Below are 21,731 nucleotides of genomic sequence, written 5' to 3'. Positions count from 1 at the left end.
GTCCCTTGGACTGCAAGGAGATCCAACCAGTCCATTCTGAAGGAGATCAGCCCTAGGTGTTCTTTGGAAGGAATGATGCTAAAGCTGAAACTCCAATACTTTGGCCACCTCATGTGAAGAGTTGACTCATTGGAAAATACTTTGATGCTGGGAGGGATTGGGGGCAGGAGGAGAAGGGGACGACAGAGGATGAGATGGCTGGATGGCATCACTGACGAAATGGACGTGAGTCTGAGTGAACTCTGGGAGTTGGTGATGGACAGGGAGGCCTGGCGTGCTGCGATTCATGGGGTCGCAAAGAGTCGGACGCAATTGAGCGACTGAACTGAACTGAACTGAAACCCTTGAAATAAAAACCTAAGCCTCCAAGTTAAGAAACTGGAAAAGAAAGCAAATTAAAACCAAAGCAAGAAGCAAGCAGAAGGCAGGAAATAATAAATTTAAGAGCAGAAATCAATGACCTTAAAAATAGAAAAACAGTAGAAGAAACCAGTGACACCAAAAGCTGATTCTTTGGAAAATGAAAACTATTGGTAAAATTCATCTAACAGGGAAAGAAAAAAAGAGAGAGAAGACATAAACTACCAATATCAGCAATGAAAGAGGGGATTTCAGCTCCTGTAGATGTTAAGAGGATAAAAAGGGAATATTGCTGCCTATAAACTCGACAACTTAGATGAAGTGAACTAATTCCTTTAAAAATGTCAAATACCAAAGAGCATGCAAAAGAATTAGAAAACCTAAACCGTTCTATATCTATTTAAAAAAATAAGTTCTTAATTAAAAACCTTCCACAAAGTAAAGCCTGGACTCAGATTGCTGTATTAATGAATTCTACCAAACATTTAAAGAAAAAATAATATCAATTCTACACAATTCTTTCAGAAAATAGAAGAGGAGGAACCTGTTTCTAACTCATTTTATAAAGTCAGATTTACTCTGATACCAATGCCAGACAAAAACATTGCAAGAAAAGAATAGATCAATATCTTCCAGAAACATTAATGCAAAATCTTTTCCAAAATATTAACAAATCAAATCCAGGAACAAATAAGAAGAACAATACATCGTAATCAAATAGGATTTCTCCCAGATACAGAAGATGGGCCAAATATTTAAAATTGATATAATTTATTTTACTGATAGACTAAATAAGAAAAATTGTATGTCCATCTCAATCAACACAGAAAAACATTTAACAAAGTTCAACATTCACTTGTGATTAAGAACTCTCAGCAAAAATGACCTTCATCAGATGATTTGATGAACAGCATCTACAAAAAAGCATGGTTAACATCCCTTTTAATACTGAAAGAATTAATGCTTTCCTCACAAGATCAGGAACAAAACAACGGGCCTAGACTAGTAAAAACAATTTTGAAAAAGAAGAGGAAAGTTGGAGAATTCATGCCACCTGATTTCAAGTCTTACCATAAAGCTACAGTAATCAAGACAGTGGGGTATCAGCATAAGTATAGATATATACATCAAAGGAGTCCAGAAATAGACTCACGCAATGGACACAGTGGTATCAAGGTAGATCATTGCAGAAAAGATAGCCTTTCAACAAATAGTGCTGGAACAATTAGACATCCTCGTGCCAAAAAAAAAAAAATTAACCTCAACCCAAGTGCTCTGCTTGTCAGTGATAAGAATCATCTCCAAACAAAAAACCTAAAAATATAAAACTGAAGAAAACATAAGAAAAACCTTAGTGATCTCAGGTTAGATAAAGAGTTCTTAGAACACAAAAAAATATAAACCATTAAAGGAAAATCTGGCAATGTAATTTTACCAAAATTAAAAACTTCACCTATTGTGATGACACTATTAAGAAAATATAAAAATAAGCCACAGATTGGAAGAAAATGTTTGCCAAACACATTAACTTAAGTGAATCTTAGGCCAAAATATAAAATCTAGAATCACAAATGTTCTAGAATAAACAGAAAAAACATCTTTGTGACTTTCAGATAAGCAAAGATTTCTCAAATACAGCACCAGAGCATAACCCTTTAAGGTAAAACCTTGATAAACTGGACTTCCTCAAAATTAATTAATAGCTGCTCCAAAAGAGAAACCATGAAGAATATGGAATTACAAACACAAAAGGAGAAAATAGTTGTAAATCACATATATGATGAAGAACTTGAATCTAGATATATTTTTTACTCTCAAAAATAAATAATAAAAAAGACAACACAATATTTTTAATTTAATTTTTTATTGAGGTACAATTGATTTACAATGTTGTGCCAAGCTCTTCTGTACAGCAAAGTCATTCAGTTATACACATATAGACCTGCTTTATATATATATACATATTTTTTTTTTCCATTATGGTTTATCAAAGTGAAGTGAAAGTCACTCAGTCATATCCGACTGTTTGCAATCCCATGGACTATACAGTCCATGGAATTCTCCAGGCCAGAGTACTGGAGTGGGTAGCCTTTCCCTTCTCCAGGGGATCTTCCCAACCCAGGGATCCAACCCAGGTCTCCTGCATTGCAGGCGGATTCTTTACCAGCTGAGCCACCAGGGAAGCTCATGGTTTATCAAAGGAGACTGAACATAGTCCCCTGTGCTACACAAGAGGACCTTGTTGTTTATCCATCCTATATACAATAGTTTACATCTGCTGATCCCACATATCTAGTCCTGCCCTCCCCAACTCCCACCCCTTTGGCAGCCAGAAGTCTGTGGGTCTGCTTCTATTTCGTAGATTCTTTGGTGCCGTATTTTAGGTTCCACATGTAAGTGCTGTCATACGGTATTTGTCTCGTTCTGACCTGCTTCACTGAGTGTGATAATCTCTAGTTGCCTCCATATTGCTGCAAACGGCATTGTTGTTTGTTGTTTTTTTTTTTATAACTGAGTAGTATTCCATCATATGTACGTATGTATTATGTCTTCTTTATCCATTTATCTATCGCTGGACATTTGTTTCTATGTTTTGGCTATTGTGAATAGCACTGCTATGAACATAGGTGTGCATGTGTCCTTTTAAATTATAGTTTTGTCTGTGCATAAACCCAGGAGTGGGATCTCTGCATCATATGGCAATTCTATTTTTAGTTTTCTTAGGAACCTCCACACTGTTGCCCATAGTGGCTACACCAATTTATATTCCCACCAAGAGTGTAAGAGGATTCCCTTCTCTCCACACCTTCTCCAGAAGCATTTGTTATTTGTAGACTTTTGATTTTTTCAATATTTTTCAATAATTTTATTTATGTAGTTAATGGCTGAGCTGGGTCTTCATTGCTCCACGGGCTTTTCCCCAGTTGCAGCAAGCAGGGGCTACCCTCTAGCTGTGGTGCGAGGGCCTCTCATTGTGATGGCTTCTCTTGTGGAGCACGGGCTCCAGCGCACAGGAGGGCTTCAGGAGTTGCAGTTCCCAGCCTCTAAAGCACAGGCTCAATGGCTGTGGTGCACGGGCTTAGTCGCTCTGTGGCATGTGGGATCTTCCCAAATCAGGGATCGAACCCGTGTCTCCAGCATTGGCAGGTGAATTCTTTACCCCGAGCCACTAGGAAAACCTTGCAGGCTTTTTAAGATGGCCATTCTGACCAGCGTTAGGAATTACCTCAGTGTAGTTTTAATTTGCATTTCTCCAGTAATTAGTGATGTTGAGCATTTTTTCACGTGTCTACCGGCCATTTGTATTTCTTCTTTGGAGAAATGTCTATTAAGGTCTTCTGTCCAGTTTTCAGTTGAGTTGTTTAGGTCTTTTATTGTTGACATGTGTGAGCTATTTGTGTATTTTGGAGATTAAGCCAAATCTTTTGCACAGACACCTCATCAAAGAGGTATACATGGCACCAAAGGTGCATAAAAAAGACGCTCAATGTCATTAGTCATTACGAAGTGTAAGGAAGTGTAGTTGCTCAGTTGTGTCCGACTCTTTGCGACCCCATGGACTCTAGCCCATCAGGCTCCTCTGTCCATGGGATTCTCCAGGCAAATTAAAGCTACCATGGGATATTACTATGCACCCACCACAGACACACAAAAAAAAAACTATAATTTAAAAAAAGATATGGAGAAGGAAATGGCAATCCACTCCAGTACTATTGCCTGGAAAATCCCATGGACAGAGGAGCCTGGTAGGCTCCAGTCCATGGGGTTGCAAAGAGTCGGACACGACTGGGCAGCTTCACTCACACAGAAGAATTAACATTCCTGAGGACTAGAAACAAAAAAGGCAATTTTGCATGTACAGAAGACAAGTGGTATACAAAATTATTTTAATGCTGTTATACCTCTGTTTTCCAGCAAGTTGTAGGTCTATAATATTTAACTGAAAACTTATTTTTGTAATAACTTAACTTGGCATAAGGATATTTTTCAGGAATACAGAAACAAGATATTTTAAGTCACAAATATATTTAGGCAAACTACCAATATAGCTGAAGGGTTTATCAAGTCTTTAACAAATAAAAGTATCTTCTGATGTTAATGAGAAAAAAATAAAATAAAATAAAAATAAAAAAAGATAAACAGAACATTCCTGGTGGCCCAGTGGCTAAGACTCTGTGTTTCCAATTCCAATGCAGGAAACACAGGTTTAATCCCTGGTCAGGGAAGATACCACATGCCATATGGCACAGCAAAAAAAGAGTAAAAATATTAATAATAATAATAATAGGACTTCCCTGGTGGTCCAGTGATTAAGAAGCCATGTGTCAGTGCAGGCAGGCGACATGGGTTTGATCCCTGGTTGAGGACAATTCCACATGCTGTGGAGCAACTAAGCCTGTGTGCCATAACTACTGAGCCCGTGCCCACAACTACTGAAGCCTGCGTTCTGGTGCCCGTGCTCCACGAGGGAGTAGCCCCCACTCGTCACAACTAGAGAGAGCCTGAGTGCAGCAATAAAGACCCAGGGCGGCCAAAAATAAAAAATAATAATGATCTTTTTAAGAAAGAAAGAAAATTGATGAGAAATTATCACCAGGGAAGGTTAGTTTCTTAAAAAGAAGAGAAAAAGAAGATAATAAAGAGCTGGTGAGGGTGCAGAACAATTGGAACTCTCATACGTTACTAGTGGCAATGCAAAATGGCACAGCCACTTTAGAAAATAGCTTGAACACAATATTGTAAATTGACTATATTTCAACTGAAAAAAAAAAAAGTTTGGCAGTTTCTTATAAAGTTAAACATATACTTATCACACAACCCACCATCCCATTCCTATCACACAACCCACCATCCCATTTCTCTTATCCAGGAGAAATGAAAACATAAAGCCACACAGGGAACTGGACACAGATATTTATAGCAGCTTTATTCATAACTACTAAAAACTCGAGACAACTCAAATATCCATGTACTGGTGAATGAATAAACAAGTTGTGTACTTCCACCAAAATGGAATACTACACAGCAATATTCCCTGGTGGCTCAGTGGTAAAGATCCTGCCTGACAATGCATGAGACACGGGTTCAATCCCTGGGTCGGGAAGATCTCCTGGAGTAGGATACGGCAATCTACTCCAGTATTCTTGCCAGGAACATCCCATGGACAGAGAAGCCTGGTGGGCTAAGTCCATGGGGTCGCAAAAAGAATCAGACACAACTTGTCCACTAAATAACAGATAAGCAATAAAAAGGAACAAGCTACTGATACACACAATAACATGGGTGAAACGCAAAAGCATCATGCTAAGTGAAAAGATATAAGACAAATGCCTACATATTGTGTGATTCAATTTACATGGCATTCTGAAACAGGAAAAATGATAGGAGCAAACTGATGGTTCCTGGAGTTGGGGGTGGGTGAGGGAGACTGACTATGAAAGAGTACAATGGGACTTTTTGAGGTGATTAAAAGTTTTATATCTTGATTTACGGTGGCAGATCTATAACTGTATTATTTGTCAAAACCCATCGAACCGTATCCCTAAAAGAGTGAACATTATTGTATGCAGATTGTACCTCAATAAATCTGAATTTTTCAATTTATTTTTTAATTGAAGGATGATTGCTCTACAGAATTTCGTTGTTTCCGGTCAAACCTCAACATGAATCAGCCATATGTATACATATAATCCCCTCCCTTTTGAACTCCCTCCCATCTCCCTCCCCATCCCACCTCTCTATGTTGATATAGAGCCCCTCTTTGAGTTTCTTAGCCATACAGCAAATTGCCCATTGGCTATCTATCTTACATATGGTAATGTAAGTTTCCATGTTACTCTTCCCATACATCTCCCCTCTCCTCCCCTCTCCCCATGTCCATAAGTCTGTTCTCTATGTCTGTTTCTCCATTGCTGCCCTATAAATAAACTCTTCAGCACCATTTTTCTAGATTCCATATATATGCATTAGAATATGATATTTATCTTTCTCTTTCTGACCCACTTCGCCCTGCATAATAGGTTCTAGGTTCATCCACCTCATTAGAACTGACTCAAATGTGTTCCTTTTTATGGCTGAGTAATATTCCATTGTGTATTTGTACCACAGCTTCTTTATCCATTCATCTGTCGATGGACATCTAGGTTGCTTCCATGTTCTAGTTGTTGTAAATACTGCTGCAGTGAACAATGGGGTACACGTGTCTTTTTCCATTTTTGTTTCCTCACAGTATATGCCTAGGAGTGGGATTGCTGGGTCATATGGTGGTTTTATTCCTGAATGTTTTTAAAGAAAGAAAAAATTAAAAAAAAAAAACAGATGCCTTAGATCTAATAGCTTTAAGATTTCTTTGGCAATTCCAGTGTTTAGGATGCCGTGCTTTCAATGTCGAGGGCATGGGTTCAAATCCTGATCTAGGAGCTAAGATCCTACAAGCTTCCAGATGAGGCCAAAAATGAGACAGTAAAAACATAAAAAAAGATTTATTGGAAATCGCCAACTGGCTACAATAGCCAGTGAAGTTCAGGAGATACAGGTCTGAAACTCAGAGGAGGGGACTCTGTTGGATCCTGTAACAGGTCTCAGTGCTGGTTGGTTTACCTGGAAAGATTTCTCCTTGATCCCCTTGTTTCTCTAGCAAGTTCCTGCTCATTTTTTGAAGTTCAGCGCATTCCCTCCTACATGAGGTTCTCCATGATCCCAATCCTTCAACACATAAAATGTGACCTCTGTAAGAGCAACAACCTCATCTGAATTTTCTTTGCTGTACCCCCAGTATCTAGAACATGGCTGGCACAAAACAGTTGCCTTACAAATTGTTAATGAATGGATGAATTATTCCATCCTCTGATAGTACTTTAGGACGTTTCATAGCACCTATCATACAGTTATCTGTCCCCTCTAATAATGGTCTTCTCCTTGATTATTGTTGCTAATTCTTATTTATCTCTGTATCCCCAGCTCACCGTGGAACTGAACCAAACTGAGAGACTTGAACCTCCATGCTGATAATTCTTCCAGGAGGAGGCAGGGGAGCACCTGTGATGCTCCAGGCCCTACCAGGCTCATTTAATTCCTGCAACACCAGACGAGGAAACTGTTACACAGAGAAGTTCACTGGCTTGGGCACTGACGTGAACGACGTCACTCAGCAGGCAAACAACAGAACTAGAACGGTAGATCTGTTTGACTCTAACATGTATGCTTTTTTCCCTATCCTTTCTTTTCCTTAAGATGCTTAACTCGGTGGTTTTCAGCACCTTCGGCCACGCTAGAATGATATCATCTGCTCTGACCTCAAACTCTGACAGTCTCCTCTCTGACAGGCCACGTTGTATGCTCCCTTGTTTTCCAGACAGCTGCTGCCATCCGTCATGTCAGCTCCCAAGCCCTGAACTCCTTTTCCTGTGAGGTCTTCTTTGCCTTAGCTTTCCCACTCAACCCATCCCAAGAGTCTATTTCAACAATGTGGTAAGCCTAGATTCCCTTGCTTCTGAGTCTCCACCACTCCCTCCCTCTCTCAGCAAGATACTCCCCGAGGATACAGATTCTTATGTGGCTGACCTCATCATAGCCATGTTACGTGACCTTCACATAACCTGGTGTACCGCATGCATGTAGATACAGACTCCTTTTGTCTCTGTCCTGCTCCTCACATTGGTAGGGAGGCCGAAACATGTAGAAGTTACATAAGACAAACCCCAGGTCTGCCACCTACTAGTACTAGCCCTCTTTAGGGTTCAGCTGAAATGTCACTTCCTCCAGCCTCTTAGGCACAGCACTAACCTCACTCCATTGTCTTCGCTTGTTTAATTATTGATCAGCCTGGCTAAAGAGTACCAAGTACCACCCTGAGGACACCTTTCATCAACCTTGCTACCTACAACAAGATATCACCCCATTTTCTCCTTTCCATCCCTGACAAACTTAGTTGAACCCAGTCTCCTACATTGCAGGCGGATTCTTTATTGTTTAAGAAGGAGGCTTCCCTGGTGGCTCAGTGGTAAAGCATCCGCCTGCCAATGCAGGGGACACAGGTTCGATCCCTGGTTGGGAAAGGTTCCACTTATTGCTGGACAGCTAAGCCTAGGTGCCTCAGCTACTGAGCCTGTGCTCTGCAATAAAAAAGCCAATGCAATGAAAAGCCACGAATTACAACTTGAGAAAGCCATGCAGCAAGGAAGACCCAGCACTGCCGACAATAAATACAACTATTTTTTAAAAAAAGATACACACACGGAGCTCCCCTAGTGTCTCAGATGGTAAAGAATCTGTCTGCAATGCAGGAGACCCAGGTTGGATCCCTGGGTTGGGAATATCTCCAGGAGAAGGAAATGGCAACCCACTCCAGTATCCTTGCCTGGGAAATCCCATTGACAGAGGAGCCTGGAGGGCTACAGTCTATGGGATCCACGGGGTCACAAAAGAGTTGGATATGACTTAGAGACTAAACAGCTAAATAAACAAAATCTACACACATACATATTATATATACATATATATGCAAAAAGTTTGTATATACATACATATGTATGTTTATGTATATACAAACATTGTTTTTGGCAATGCCACTCAACCACTCAGTCCAGGATTTTAGCTCCCCGCCTAGGAATTGAACCTGGACCCCGGCAGTGGAAGCTCAAAGTCCTAACCCCTGGACTACCAAACTTATTAAAAAGAAAAGTTTACATTCTGCTTCCACTTAGCACTAGCCACTTACACCTTGTCCTTTCAGCACCTGGCTTTGGTCTCCATCGATTTATCGGAAGTGCTGTGTTTGTCCTCGGCCCCCATGATCTCTGTGTGTGTCTGCCCTTCCTTGAAATTCCTTCTCTTTGGCTTTCATGACAGCCCTCTCCCCTGGCCTCTTTTGGGAGCGGACAGGCGTCTGGACCTCCTCTCCTTTCTCCTCTCTTTTTCCTCTGTCTCTTCCTCCTCTTCTTGCCTTGGGTCCCTTTGTGCAGACTCTGCCCACTTTTTTTGTCTGATCTTTTATCACGGGCCAGCTCATCCACACCAGGGTTTTCCCCAAATCCCCAAGGGGGGTGGCTTCAGACAGGGCTACCACATCTGCCTGTGCAAGTCGGTCATTGCACAAGGGCACCAGGCCAAAGGGACAAGGAGGCTGACTTCCTCCAGTTTGTGCAAAGGCCCTGAGGGCTAGCCTTGGCCCCACAAGCTGCATTCCATACCTCATGCCTCACTCAAGCTGTAGCGTTGCTTGTCTAGCTGCTTACAGGACAGTTTCCCCAGACATTGCTGGTAGATCTGCCAGGTTCCAAGCCAAAGCGAGAGAGGCTGATAGAGACGTGGACGTTGATGGGATGAGTTTGAAATGGGTATTCAGACACTCTACTTTTCCATTTCATCCCTTTTCCATAGACTCCGTTTTAGTCACCCCTGCCCCGTGCTCAAGATGAAAGTAAAAGAAACAGTGAGCAGGGAGCAGAAAGCTAGAAGGTAGTGAGAGTGAAATAAAGGGTCTGGGAAGAAAAGGAATAAATGTGGGCAAACCAGACAAGAAAGGAAACTGACTAGCTTATTCTGCTGTCAAAGCTCTTCCAGGCAGCCTGTCACATTTGATCCTCATGAAAACTCTGAAAGTGAAAGTGAAGTCGCTCAGTCGGGTCCGACTCTTTGCGACCCCATAGACTGTAGCCTACCAGGCTCCTCTGTCCATGGGATTTTCCAGGCAATAGTACTGGAGTGGATTGCCATTTCCTTCTTCAGCTCTAGTTGTAGATGTAACTACTATCCTTATTCTATAACTGAGGAGACCAAGGCAGGTAAATTTGCCCAAGCTCACCCAGCCAGCAGTGGGACCCTGAACCCAGGTCTTTGGACACCAAGTGCCACACTCACTCTATGCCCCACCCACCTCTTGGCAGACTTAAAGGAGGTGATGGGCTGGGGGATGGCATTGAGGTACCTGGAGAGTGACCAGGAGCACCAGGGTCAGAAGCAGGGAAGGGGAAGAGGTTATAAGAATAGGAGCGGCCACCCCTGTCCTGGTAGGTGAGAGCTGCCTTTGTCAGAGGAGACCGCAGGGGACCCCAGGGAGCTGAGGGGACTCCGGAAGGGCCTGATTTCTCTGAGCTTTATCACTGGAAATTCCTGAGAAGCATTTAGCTGCTTCTCAGGGCTGAACTTTATCCCTGGAAAATAAGCCACGATACAAATCCAACTGAACTAATGATATAAAAGTACCAGAGCCTTCTTTAACCTTCCGAACCCTAGGGACAGGGCCTGGACAGAACCCCCAGAAGCCCTCTTCTACTGACACTGGACAGGCAGGTCCAGGGCCTCCACAGGGCACAAGGACACTTTCAAAGAAATTCCCAAAAGTCATGAGGGATTCTCATGGGTTCCTGCTCCCAACCCAGTCGCCATCCCCATCATCCCACCGGCCTCCACAGCCTACCTAACCACATTTCCTGACCACCCCCGCCACTGCCTCTCCTAGAGTCCCCTTTTCATTAATGGTTTGAATCAAAGTCATTTACGGAGCTTCCCTTACATGCCAAGAATTCTCACACAGCCCCAGACTCTTTTCCTCGGGTTTCACTCCCACCCCACCTCTGTCTGTTCTCTTCCTCTTAGGCTTTGCCCCTGACTCAGGACCCCTTGTAGTCCTGTGGGCAGCCTGCAAGCCAGGCCCTCCACTGAGGGGAGCTGAAGGGAGCCTCCCAGGCCAACTGCTCACCCGCCTCACTGCCCCCTACTGTCCCTGCAAGGACCTCTCACAGCCTGCAACACACACACTTTTGGAAATCCTGTCTGGAGTCATTCTCTATCCTTCAGTTGTTGGAGAAGATGAGGAGAATCAGACACGTGCCCAACCCTCACCCCACCCCATAACTCCCCGCTATAGACCCCCACCCTCACATTTCAGTTCCTTTTCTAAACAACCACCTTCTCAGGGTTGGGTACAAAATTTATAGCCTAAATGATAAAGCAAAGCCTAAGGGGCACCAGGCCCTCATGATCCCCCAATCCCTTAATCCCCCCACTATCTAGTTCTCCCAGGGCTGTGGCTCCCGCCCTCCCCAGGAGAGTGTGGGGAGGGGGAGGAAAGAGCTGACCCCTCCTTATCAGGGTCATCTCAGACTTTACTCAGGAATTAAACCTGTCTCTCAGGTCCCCAGCTCCCCAGCGAGCCCTCAGCAGGACACCGGAACCCAGGGCAGGATGGAGGTGGGGGCCATATCCCCTCCTTCAGGACCACCCCCCGCTCAGCCAAGTCTCTTTACTCAGCTAGCCTTCTCTTCAATGTCTTTGTTCTGGCCTCTCTCAAGGGCTCCTCCTGCTCCCCCTTCACAGAGGACTGGCCTCACAATCACCCATCCCCCTTCCCACCTGGCCTCCCACCCCCAACTCAGAGCCTCAGAGTGCTGGGAACCAGGGTGCTCAAAAATGCCCCCTCCCTAGCTCTCCCAGAGACACTCAGATAAAAGTGAAAATGCTCTGAACCACAGAGGAATCTAGATGTGGTGGAAAAGGGCAGGCTGGTGCTGGAAACCTGAGGTCAGTATCTGCCCCAGTGCTGCAAGAGGTCAGGAATGTGGTCACTAACATCAGCTATGGGAGATAAGACCCAGCTGGCTGCGCTCCTCCACCACCCCCAGACAGCACCTCCCTCCCCAGGCCCCAGAATGTCCCAGGCTGTTGGAGTCAGGCAGCAGTCAGAGAATGATCTGGAAAGAGCTTAGATAAGAATCCTTAGATCTGGACCTGATCCCCGCTGGAATTCAAAGTCCCCCAGGGGTCTTAAGTGACTTAGAAAGAGTCCTTATATCCTGGAGACATCTGCCCTTTTGGAGATTTATCCCACAGTAAGTAATCGGCATTTGTTCAGTGAATATGTGACTGATAATTAACATAAGTATCCACTGCCATCCCAGGAGTTAGACTGGTCACGCTTTCTTCTTTTACAAAAGAAGAAACTGAAGTGCCTAGTCAAGTGACTTCCCCAAGGTCACACAGCTGGCAATGTACCCAAATTGGCTGACTTCAAGTTAAGCAAAAACAGCAAAGGCAATACATCATATATGTAATCTCTACACCTTATTGTGCAATTCTGCACAACGAGACAATTCTGGAACCTCGTGGGAGAATGTGAAGGTGAAAGCAGGAGAAACTTCTTTGACTGTCTGGGACTTCTAAGCTCCCAGAAATCTTCCAGGCAAACCTAGTGGTCATTCATTTGTATGCAAATTTGCATCTCATTTGCCTCTTGGCCTTCAGCAGACCCTAACCCTCCCCTGGCCATTTCCTACTCTGACCTCCCCTAGCCAGCTCCTGCTGGGTACAGGGCGCTGGGTAGGGGCCTCTCCCCAACAGAAGATGCCAGGACTGGGATGATCCAAGGCCAAGTCCCTCATTTGACCTGTGCCTGCCTGGTCCACTGACCTAATTATTCCCGGGACCCCTTCTCTTCCCAGGCCTCCTTTCCTGTCTGCCCCCTTCTCTTCAGTTCAGCTGGCAGCTTGATAAGAATCAATAGGTCCACTCCAGAGCAAAGAGTACAGACAGGCGTGTAATGCCAGGCCCTGCCAGACAAACGAGCTTCCAGTGGTGACGGACTTGAAGGCCCAGTATCTCAGGATTCCTCCAGCTCATTCAATAGGGGGTCACCATCCAGGTTCTGAGGTGAAGGGGAAAGGGGGTACTTCCCTACTTCCATCGTCTCACCCATGTCCTGACATAAGCTTCCTGGAGGAGGAAACCCCCTGGAGACAGGCATGGGATGCAGGGAGCCTTTGGAGGAAAAGCAGGGGCCCTGCAGAAAAGTCCTGGTAAGGGGGGAGAGAGAGCTGGCCACCAGGGCTGAGTGTCAGCTAGAATGTTTCTCCTCTCAGACACTCTCCATGAGGGATTACTGGTCTTTTCTCCCTGCTGCTGTCCGGGCAATTAGAACAGGGCCTGACACACAGCAGGTGCCTAACAAATACTTGTTAAACTGCGAGTGCTCAGAAATTATTTGTTTACCCAAGGGTGTGGGTAAGGCTGATACACAGGCGTGTTGAAGTGAAGACTCCAGCTGAGACCACAAAGCACTCCCAAGGAGACCAGGCCTCCATGGGAGTGAGGTGAGGCACAGGGGAGGGGAGGTTCAGGGTGAGTTTTCAGGAGTCTGAACGTAACTGGTGAGTGAGTGTGTCTGTGGGCAATGACAGCACGCGTCTGAGTGTGTGCTAGGGAACAACGGGCCGCAGGGGCGAGAATAAACCAGCGGGACTTGAGGCTCAGGATGGCGTCTCTCTTCCTCTCCGCCAGCCCCCAGCTTTTCTTCCTCAGGACTCCTGGGGCTTTGGGATTTCCCCCAAGACGCCCCCTGCAGGCGAGAACTTGGCCTGCAGGCTGAGGACAACGACACACACAACTCGTCACTCATCCCCCAAATTCTCTACGAGGCCAGTACTTCCTCCACCTGGGAGAGAGGGGTACAAGAACGTCATTTCCTGCCCTGAAATCCCAGCTGCCAGAGTCAGCTTCACCTTCTGCCCTTGGCTGGCCCGGGCCCACTCACTCACCCCCTCCCTGGGGGGTGGAGGGAGGCCCCGGTGGGGTGGTGCGGAGGGGGCGGGGAAAGGCCGGGAGGGTGAGGAACCAAGGGCGCCAAGTCCCCGCGGTCCCACCTGTGACCAGGCTTCAGCGGCGACTCTGATGGCGGGGGCGGGGCTTCCGGGCCGGACCCCACCCCCCCATCCCTGGGAGCTATAACTTGAGTTGCGGACCTCACACACTACACCGTCCAGCACCTAGAGTCCTGGCCTCGCTCTTTCCTCGAGAACAAACATCATGAGCTTCAGCGCCCAATCCACCTTCTCCAACTACCGGTCCCTGGGCTCCGTGCAGTCGTCGGGCCACCGGGTCCGACCGGCCAGCAGCGCGGCCAGCGTCTATGCAGGCGCCGGGGGCTCGGGCTCCCGGATCTCCGTGTCCCGCACCACCAGCGTCCGGGGCGGCTGGGGGTCCGGGAACCTGGGCGCCGGGATGGCCGGGGGTCTGGTGGGGGTAGGGGGCATCCAGGGCGAGAAGGAGACCATGCAAGACCTGAATGACCGCCTGGCCTCCTACCTGGAGAAGGTGAGGAGCCTGGAGGCGGATAACCGGAGACTGGAGAGCAAAATCCGGGAACACCTGGAGAAGAAGGGACCCCAGGTCAGAGACTGGGGACACTACCTGAAGATCATCGAGGACCTGAGGGCTCAGGTGAGCGGGCACGGCGGGAGTGGCTCCCACTCCCAACCAATGTGACCCTCCAGTCACCCACTCCCTTCTCTCTCCTCCCCCTACCCCAAGGAAAGGAATTTTAGTAGGGGGAGGTGTATGCACTCCTCTCCCCTCCCTATCTCCCGCCCCGCCCCCAACTCCACCCGGCGGGGATTAGGGATGTCCCGGATTTCCATACACACCGCCTCCCCACCCCCGCTTCACGGGGACCCCAAGGGTGGCTGAAAGGGCACGGGAGAGCTTCCCCGGGGGAGAGTGGGAAGAGGAGGGGGAGCTTCACAGAGGAGTGGACAGCATGCAGGGAGGCGAAACAGGCCCACACAGAGGACCCAAACACTCTGGCTTCTGGAAGACTGTTGGAGGGGTTAAGCGGATGTGGCTAAGGCTGAGTCATCCTGGAGTAAACAGACGGCCTACCTGTGGAAGAGGCCAATGGGGCCGGCGCTGAGCAGGTGCACTAAAAATCAGGAGAGAACCCGGGAGAGGACTCTTCAGTAGCTGCTCATTTAGTAGGCAGGCCAGCCAGCAGAAGCCTAGAAAGACAGGCAGTGGTAGACTGGGAAAGGTGAGATTTGGGAGTCCAGGAAAGGAGGGAGCAGGATGAGGAGCACAAGTGGAAGGGCCTAGGTATACGAGGAGAGCCTCTGGTTATTCCAGGGACCAGGAAGGTTTTTTCAGAGACACATAACACCCTCCACTCAGCCCACCTCATCACTGAACTCCTATTCATGGAGCAACCTCTGTTTACAATATCCCCAGATTTTTGCAAATTCTGTGGACAACGCCCGCATCGTTCTGCAGATTGACAATGCCCGTCTTGCTGCTGATGACTTCAGAGTCAAGTAAGCCTGGGGGTTTAGGAAGCTAGGGTCAAGGGGATTTTGTTCAGTTGTGGGTGGAGCTGGGTGGATGAGAGTAAAGCACCATCAATTTACTCTTCATGTAACTCAGTGTGAAGAACTCTGCCCCCCAAGTGCCAGGAACGGTTTTCAGAGGCTTAGTGCTTGATTCCTGACTTTAGGTGGATGGTGTGCAGTGGGCATGAGGCTGCTTTTAGGAGGTGGCATGGGTTGAGAAGGCTTGGGACCAGAGGCATGGCCCTTCTGATCACCTCCATTCCCCTTAGGTATGAGACGGAACTGGCCATGCGCCAGTCTGTGGAGAGTGACATACACGGGCTCCGCAAGGTCATCGATGACACCAATGTCACCCGGCTGCAGCTGGAGACTGAGATCGAGGCTCTCAAGGAGGAGCTGCTCTTCATGAAGAAGAACCATGAGGAGGCAAGCAGTGGCCCCTGGCCACCAGGGGGTCAAGACAAGTCAGGGTCGGGGAGTAGATGGAACAAGCCACGTACAAGAAGACTTACAGGGAAGTTGAGAACCACCAGCCTAAGCACTTCTTAATCAGACTGTTGCCATGCTCAGTGGTTAACTGGAATTATAGCATGGTGAGGTCAAAAAGACGTGGGTGAGAGGATGAGATGAGGACCAAGGTGGAAACAGCTAGCAGTAGAGGTGAGATGTGATAGAGGATAGTGAGGGAGGAAGGTGCCAGGAGTAGTTCTGTAGATGGAGGGACAGGGTGAAGAAAGGAGAGAGAAACCACCACCTGTGAGCAACAGGCATGGGTGGTTAACAGTGGGCATTTTACCCATATGGAGTAGAAGCCCAGAATTGGCATTGCCCAGAGAGCAAAGTCAAAAGATTCCTCAGTTCTGTTCCCCAGCTGATCCTGTAGGACTCCTGGGAGAAGCAGTCACAGATAAAGAGGCTTCCTGGTGCTCTGACCCTGAGACCTTTCTCACATTTGTCCCTCTCTCTTTTAGGAAGTAAAGGGTCTACAAAACCAGATTGCCAACTCTGGGCTGACCGTGGAGTTGGATGCCCCCAAACCTCAGGACCTTAGCAAGATCATGGCAGACATCCGGGCCCAGTATGACGAGCTGGCTCAGAAGAACCGAGAGGAGCTGGACAAGTACTGGTCCCAGCAGGTACAAGACAGTGATGGATGCCAGGCTCGGCGCAGAAGCGTGAGGGTGCGGGAGGGAGGCTGACGGAGAAGGAGGAACCTGAGGGCTGTATCCACCCTGCAGATCGAGGAGAGCACCACGGTGGTCACCTCGCAGACCGCTGAGATAGGAGCTGCTGAGATGACCCTCACAGAGCTGAGGCGCACCGTCCAGTCCCTGGAGATCGACCTGGACTCCATGAGAAATCTGGTAAGAACCCTCAGCTCCTTTCACTGGAAACAGTTGTTTCTCCCATTGCATTTCCCACTGCTCCTACCCACTAGCCTAGTGCCTGGCAAATAGGAGGCACTCAGCAAAGTTTCAAAGAGGCCTGAAAGCTGCAGAGTCTTTCTCTCCACTCTGTCTCACCCCACTCTCCTCCCTGTGCCCCTGCAGAAGGCCAGCTTGGAGAACAGCCTGAGGGAAGTGGAGGCCCGCTACGCCATGCAGATGGAGCAGCTCAACGGAGTCCTCCTGCACCTGGAGTCAGAGCTGGCCCAGACCCGGGCAGAGGGGCAACGCCAGACCCAGGAGTACGAGGCCCTGCTGAATGTCAAGGTCAAGCTGGAGGCTGAGATCAATACCTACCGCCGTCTGCTGGAAGATGGGGAGGATTTCAGGTGAGTGAGGCTCTCTTCCTACCCCTAGAAGCTAGGATCAAGCTACCACTTATCCCTAAGCCCCCATATGCCTGTTCATTGGCCCACTGAGCACTGGGCTGGAGCTCTGTGTGTGCCCCGAGAAGAGAATTGACCAAGTGTTGTCCCTAGCTGTTCTTAAGGCACAGGTGGAATTTGGCTTAAGCAGCTGAAGGGGAATTAGGAAATAAGGCCAGGCTTATTTTTCTTCAGTTTCTTTGTTTCTCTTTTCTCTTCGGGGCTGTTTATAACTGGGGCTTTGTCTTCTGTTACAGTCTTGGCGACGCTCTAGACAGCAGCAACTCCAGGCAAACCATCCAGAAGACCACCACCCTCAGGCTCGTGGATGGCAAAGTGGTGTCTGAGGCCTCAGACACCAAAGTTCTGAGGCACTGAGGCAGCAGAAGCAGGGTCCCCTGGGGGGCAGGAGGTCAATAAAAGCTGAGACGTTACTGCATATCACTTTGTGTCTTCCGTGGCTGTTTCCATACTATGAGCGTACGAATGCCCTGACCTGATAGACCTGTCTGTCTGATCAGGCAGAAATCGCCTCTAAGTTCAGGGGTTTCATATGAGTGGGGGTATGGGCAGAGGAAGTATCTGGGCTCTGGGAAACAGCTTCTCAGAGAAATAAGAGGGAGCTAATAGATGAGATGGTCCAAGGGCAGTGGGGAAAATTGCAATAGAATTGTGAATCTAAGGTTAAGAAAACTGGTGATCATTAAGTTCCCACCTGACAAGTGCTCCTTGGTACAAATCTGAGCCTAAGGAAGAAGTGGTGCCAAGGACAGATGTGTGTGTGTGTATATGTGTGAGTGCGTTTCTTGTAAATAACTGTAATAGTTAATTGCTACTATCAAAAGTTTGCTTCTTGCTTGGTCCTCTACCAGGCTGTTTCATGTAATGCTCATGATCAACCCAATGGAGTAGATACTATCCCATTTTCTTTTACTTCATAGAAACATTTTTTATTATTTTTATATTCTTTTCTATTATGGCTTATTACAGGAGATTGAATATAGTTCCCTGTGGTGTACAGTAGGACCTTATTTATCCATCCTGTATATAATAGTTTACATCTGATAATTCCAAATTCCCAGTCCTCCCTCCCCCATCTCCTCCCTTGGCAACCACAAGTCTGATCTCTATGTCTGTGAGTCTTTCTGTTTTGTAGATAGGTTCATTTGTGCCATATTTTAGGTTGCACATATAAGTGATATGGTATTTGTCTTTTCCTTCTGACTTATTTAATATGACTGGTTGCACAATTTGGTCCTTTTGATTGGAAGTGTGTCATCTAGTAGTGAAAAAAAAGATGGCTAAAATTAATCATGCCTTGATTGGAATGGTAATTTATTTTTTTTATTAAAAAGTTTTTTTTTAATGCACAAAATTCAAAAGGAAATAAGGAAAGAAAATTAAATTTGTCCCATTCCATTCCCCACAGTCAACCACTATAAAAATTTCTTAAACTAGACATATACAAACACAATTTATTTTGTATATGTAGGATCATACTGTTCTGCACCTCGATTTCTTAAATTCTGTTTTCTTAAATTCACAACGTATCTCGGATACCTTTCTGAATCAATATATGTAGACCTACCTTTTTTTTTTACCCAGATAAGTGAATTTGGAATCTCTTCTGCCTTCATTTGGAACCCATATGCATATTCCATTTACTAAAAAAATTGTTAGTCCAGGATCGAGAGAGGAAGAAAAAACAGAATTGCAATGATTATGCATTCTGTCACACATCCTGCTTTGGTGCCAATTTCAATTAATTTTTCTTACCCATTGTCCAGTTGAATGTTTATATCGCATAAGTGAAACAAAGTGAAAGTGAAGTCGCTCAGTAGTGTCCGACTCTTTGCGACCCCATGGGCTGTAGCCTACCAGGCTCTTCTGTCCATGGGATTTTCCAGGCAATAGTCCTGGAGTGGATTGTCATTTCCTTCTCCAGGGGATCTTCCCAACCCAGGAATCGAACCTGGGTCTCCCACATTGTAGATAGACGCTTTACCATCTGAGCCACCAGGGAAGTCCTTATATCACATAAATCTCCTTTTAATCTGCAATACAGAGTAACTACTACACTCTATAAATTCTTTCAAAAAATCAGAACCTTGCTCTGTATAGGGTTCAATCATACTTCACAGACCAATTCAAGAAATGATATTTAGATTTTTCTTGATCCTTGCCTTAGTAATTTTTCATCCATCTAGTTTGAGAAACATCATACAAAATACGATACCACTTTACATAAGACTTCTTAGTGCATCTGTATAGGAATGATGTTGGCATCACTTTTTTTTTTTTTTAAGTCACTTAGTCGTGTCTGACTCTTTGCAACCCGTGGACTGTAGCCCACCAGGCTCCTCTGTCCATGGGATTCTCCAGGCAAGAATACTGGAGTGGGTTGCCATTTCCTTCTCCAGGGGATCTTCCCGACTCAGGGATCGAACCCAGGTCTCCTGCATTGCAGGCAGACGCTTTACCCTCTGAGACACCAGGGAAGCCCTGGTATCATTATTTTAAAAGAATCCTCAGTAATTTTCTCTCAGGTCTCAGTAATTAAAAAAAAAAAAAAAACTGTCATTTGATGGGAAAGGGGCTATTACATTTGATCTCACATCATACGTCTCATTATTTCTAACAGCTGCTTGGTATTCTAGTGTGTGGAGTATGAATTTACTTAACCTGAATCTTCTAGCAATGAATGTCTTGGTCTCCAGTAGTTTTGTTTTTGCAATTAATATTGATTATTGTGAAATTAATATCTAATTAATATGTCGTATGTGAGAATATCTAGGAATTTATCTATAAATTCATAAAAATTACATGTTGGACTGCCACATTACCAAATATCAACATTTATGCAGTGCCTACTTTGCGCCAGGCCCTGTCAGCCTATATGTGGTAAACAAAGTGGGTATTGCCCCTACCTCATGGGGCTCACAGCCCAATGATCAAAAGGATGTGCATTTTTATTTATTCTTTCAACAAGTACTTACTGAGCACCTACCATGTACCAGCCTGTCTTCTAGGCACTAGGGATTTTCAGTGAACAAAATAGACAAAATATCTGTCCTCATGGAGTTTATATTCTGGTGACAGGAAACGGACACTAATTGCAATCCAGCGTGTTCGCAAGAAGTTGAGTGTCAGAGGCCAGAAAGAGCAAGCCAGGAAGACTGTAGTCAGCAAAGTACAAATGTGATGACCCCAGGATAAGGAATCTCGGACTGAAATGGAAAACTGAGTTTTTACTTAAGAAATACAGTGTGTTTATTCTGCAATCTCTAAAAACATGAAGGTCCTTGAAGAAAAGCTACAAATAGTACTGTTGGAGCCCCTTTGTCCTTGAGAGGCCCAGAGGACAGTGGCGCCAGGACAGGCAGCCCCGAGGGCGCAGGGAAGCCCCCAGAGGAAGGGACTGGGCATCTTTACCTCAGTAGGCTCCCCAAGAGACGATGAGTCGGAGGGTGGGTGAAGTGAGCACAGCAAGGGTCACTTTTCCTGAGTCACAATGAGAGGTCATCTGGGAGCTTCTGCAGGTCACCTGGGTCCTTCAAAACATCCTTCCTGAAAGCAAGGTGCCCTAGTGAGGTGTTTCTCACCCTTCTTAAACCTACCTTCCCTGCATAAAATAACAATCACTTATCCGACTTGTTCTTCCCCAACCGCTATCATCCCCCCACGCTAATCTTTGCAGGAGTCTACAGGAAATGAAACCTTGGGGCAAGATGGTTGAGCTTTACTTTCTGAGATTTGTTATAGGAAGGTCATTGAGGTAGTACTCTGGCGCGGTCCTCTCCACCGTTTTCCAAACGTGTAAGTATCACATGGCAAGTGACCCCTCTGACCACACAGGTGCCCCAGAAGTCTGATGAGCCCCCCACAACGTGTTCCACTGCACTGGTGGGCCATCACTGGAATTCGGGGGGGACCCCGCTGCACAGGATGTGGGGTCTGAGTTCCCGCACCAGGGGTCAAACCTGTGCCCTTGCAGTAAAAGCACAGAGTCTTAACCTCTAGACCACCAGGAAAGTCACCTCACTGAAATTTAGTCAAGAGGAATCTAGCTTTTCTCAGGCCTCTAAAACAAAGAGACTTATGTGGGACAGCGAGTAGACAGGTCTGAGACTAGACTGACCTCAGCAAATAGTATGAGATGTGTACCTGGTTCTCTGGTGCCTCAGATGGTAAAGAATCCACCTGCAATGCAAGAGACCTGGGTTCAGTCCCTGGGTCAGGAAGATCCCCTGGAGAAAGGAATGGCAACCCACTCCAGTATTCTTGCCTGGAGAATTCCACGGACAGAGGATCCTAGTGGGCTAGACTTCAAGAGGTCACAAAGAGTTGGACATGACTGAGTGACTAACACACACAAACACACACACACACACACACCTGCCCGAGGGTGAAGCAGAAAGTCCCTGGCAGAGCCCGAGCAGTGCTTGCAACTGAGGCAAATGATCGAAGTA

General features: G+C 46.3%; 1 protein-coding gene across 6 annotated transcripts; it reads left to right on the top strand.

Moving 5' to 3' along the window:
* Nucleotides 1-12,800: 12,800 nt before the first annotated feature.
* Nucleotides 12,801-17,706, top strand: KRT18 (keratin 18). Of its 6 annotated transcripts, none has more exons than XM_069580735.1 (9): nucleotides 12,801-13,008; nucleotides 13,353-13,448; nucleotides 13,636-14,574; nucleotides 15,355-15,437; nucleotides 15,722-15,878; nucleotides 16,424-16,588; nucleotides 16,691-16,816; nucleotides 17,003-17,226; nucleotides 17,520-17,706. In XM_069580735.1, exons 3-9 carry the CDS (start codon nucleotides 14,161-14,163, stop codon nucleotides 17,638-17,640), a joined length of 1,290 nt encoding a protein of 429 aa, XP_069436836.1. In that variant the 5' UTR covers nucleotides 12,801-13,008; nucleotides 13,353-13,448; nucleotides 13,636-14,160; the 3' UTR covers nucleotides 17,641-17,706. The 6 variants fall into 6 exon arrangements, with proteins under 6 accessions (XP_069436836.1, XP_069436838.1, XP_069436840.1 ...); XM_069580738.1 differs by having other exon boundaries at nucleotides 12,914-13,154; XM_069580741.1 differs by lacking the exon at nucleotides 12,801-13,008 and adding an exon at nucleotides 13,011-13,154 and having other exon boundaries at nucleotides 13,657-14,574.
* The last annotated feature ends 4,025 nt before the right edge of the window (nucleotides 17,707-21,731 follow it).

This window comes from Ovis canadensis, chromosome 3, assembly GCF_042477335.2.
Source record: "Ovis canadensis isolate MfBH-ARS-UI-01 breed Bighorn chromosome 3, ARS-UI_OviCan_v2, whole genome shotgun sequence".
NCBI lineage: Eukaryota > Metazoa > Chordata > Mammalia > Artiodactyla > Bovidae > Ovis > Ovis canadensis.
Note: the sequence above shows the minus strand (reverse complement) of the source record. Positions and strands in the feature narration are given on the sequence as shown.

What these genes read in the sequence shown, in the direction of transcription:
- KRT18 (XM_069580735.1), top strand. Translation starts at nt 14,161, where the DNA reads ATGAGCTTCAGCGCCCAATCCACCTTCTCCAACTACCGGTCCCTGGGC. An exon ending in GCTGATGACTTCAGAGTCAA is followed by an intron (nt 15,438 to 15,721) that starts GTAAGCCTGGGG and finishes CATTCCCCTTAG; the next exon opens with GTATGAGACGGAACTGGCCA. An exon ending in TGAAGAAGAACCATGAGGAG is followed by an intron (nt 15,879 to 16,423) that starts GCAAGCAGTGGC and finishes TCTCTCTTTTAG; the next exon opens with GAAGTAAAGGGTCTACAAAA.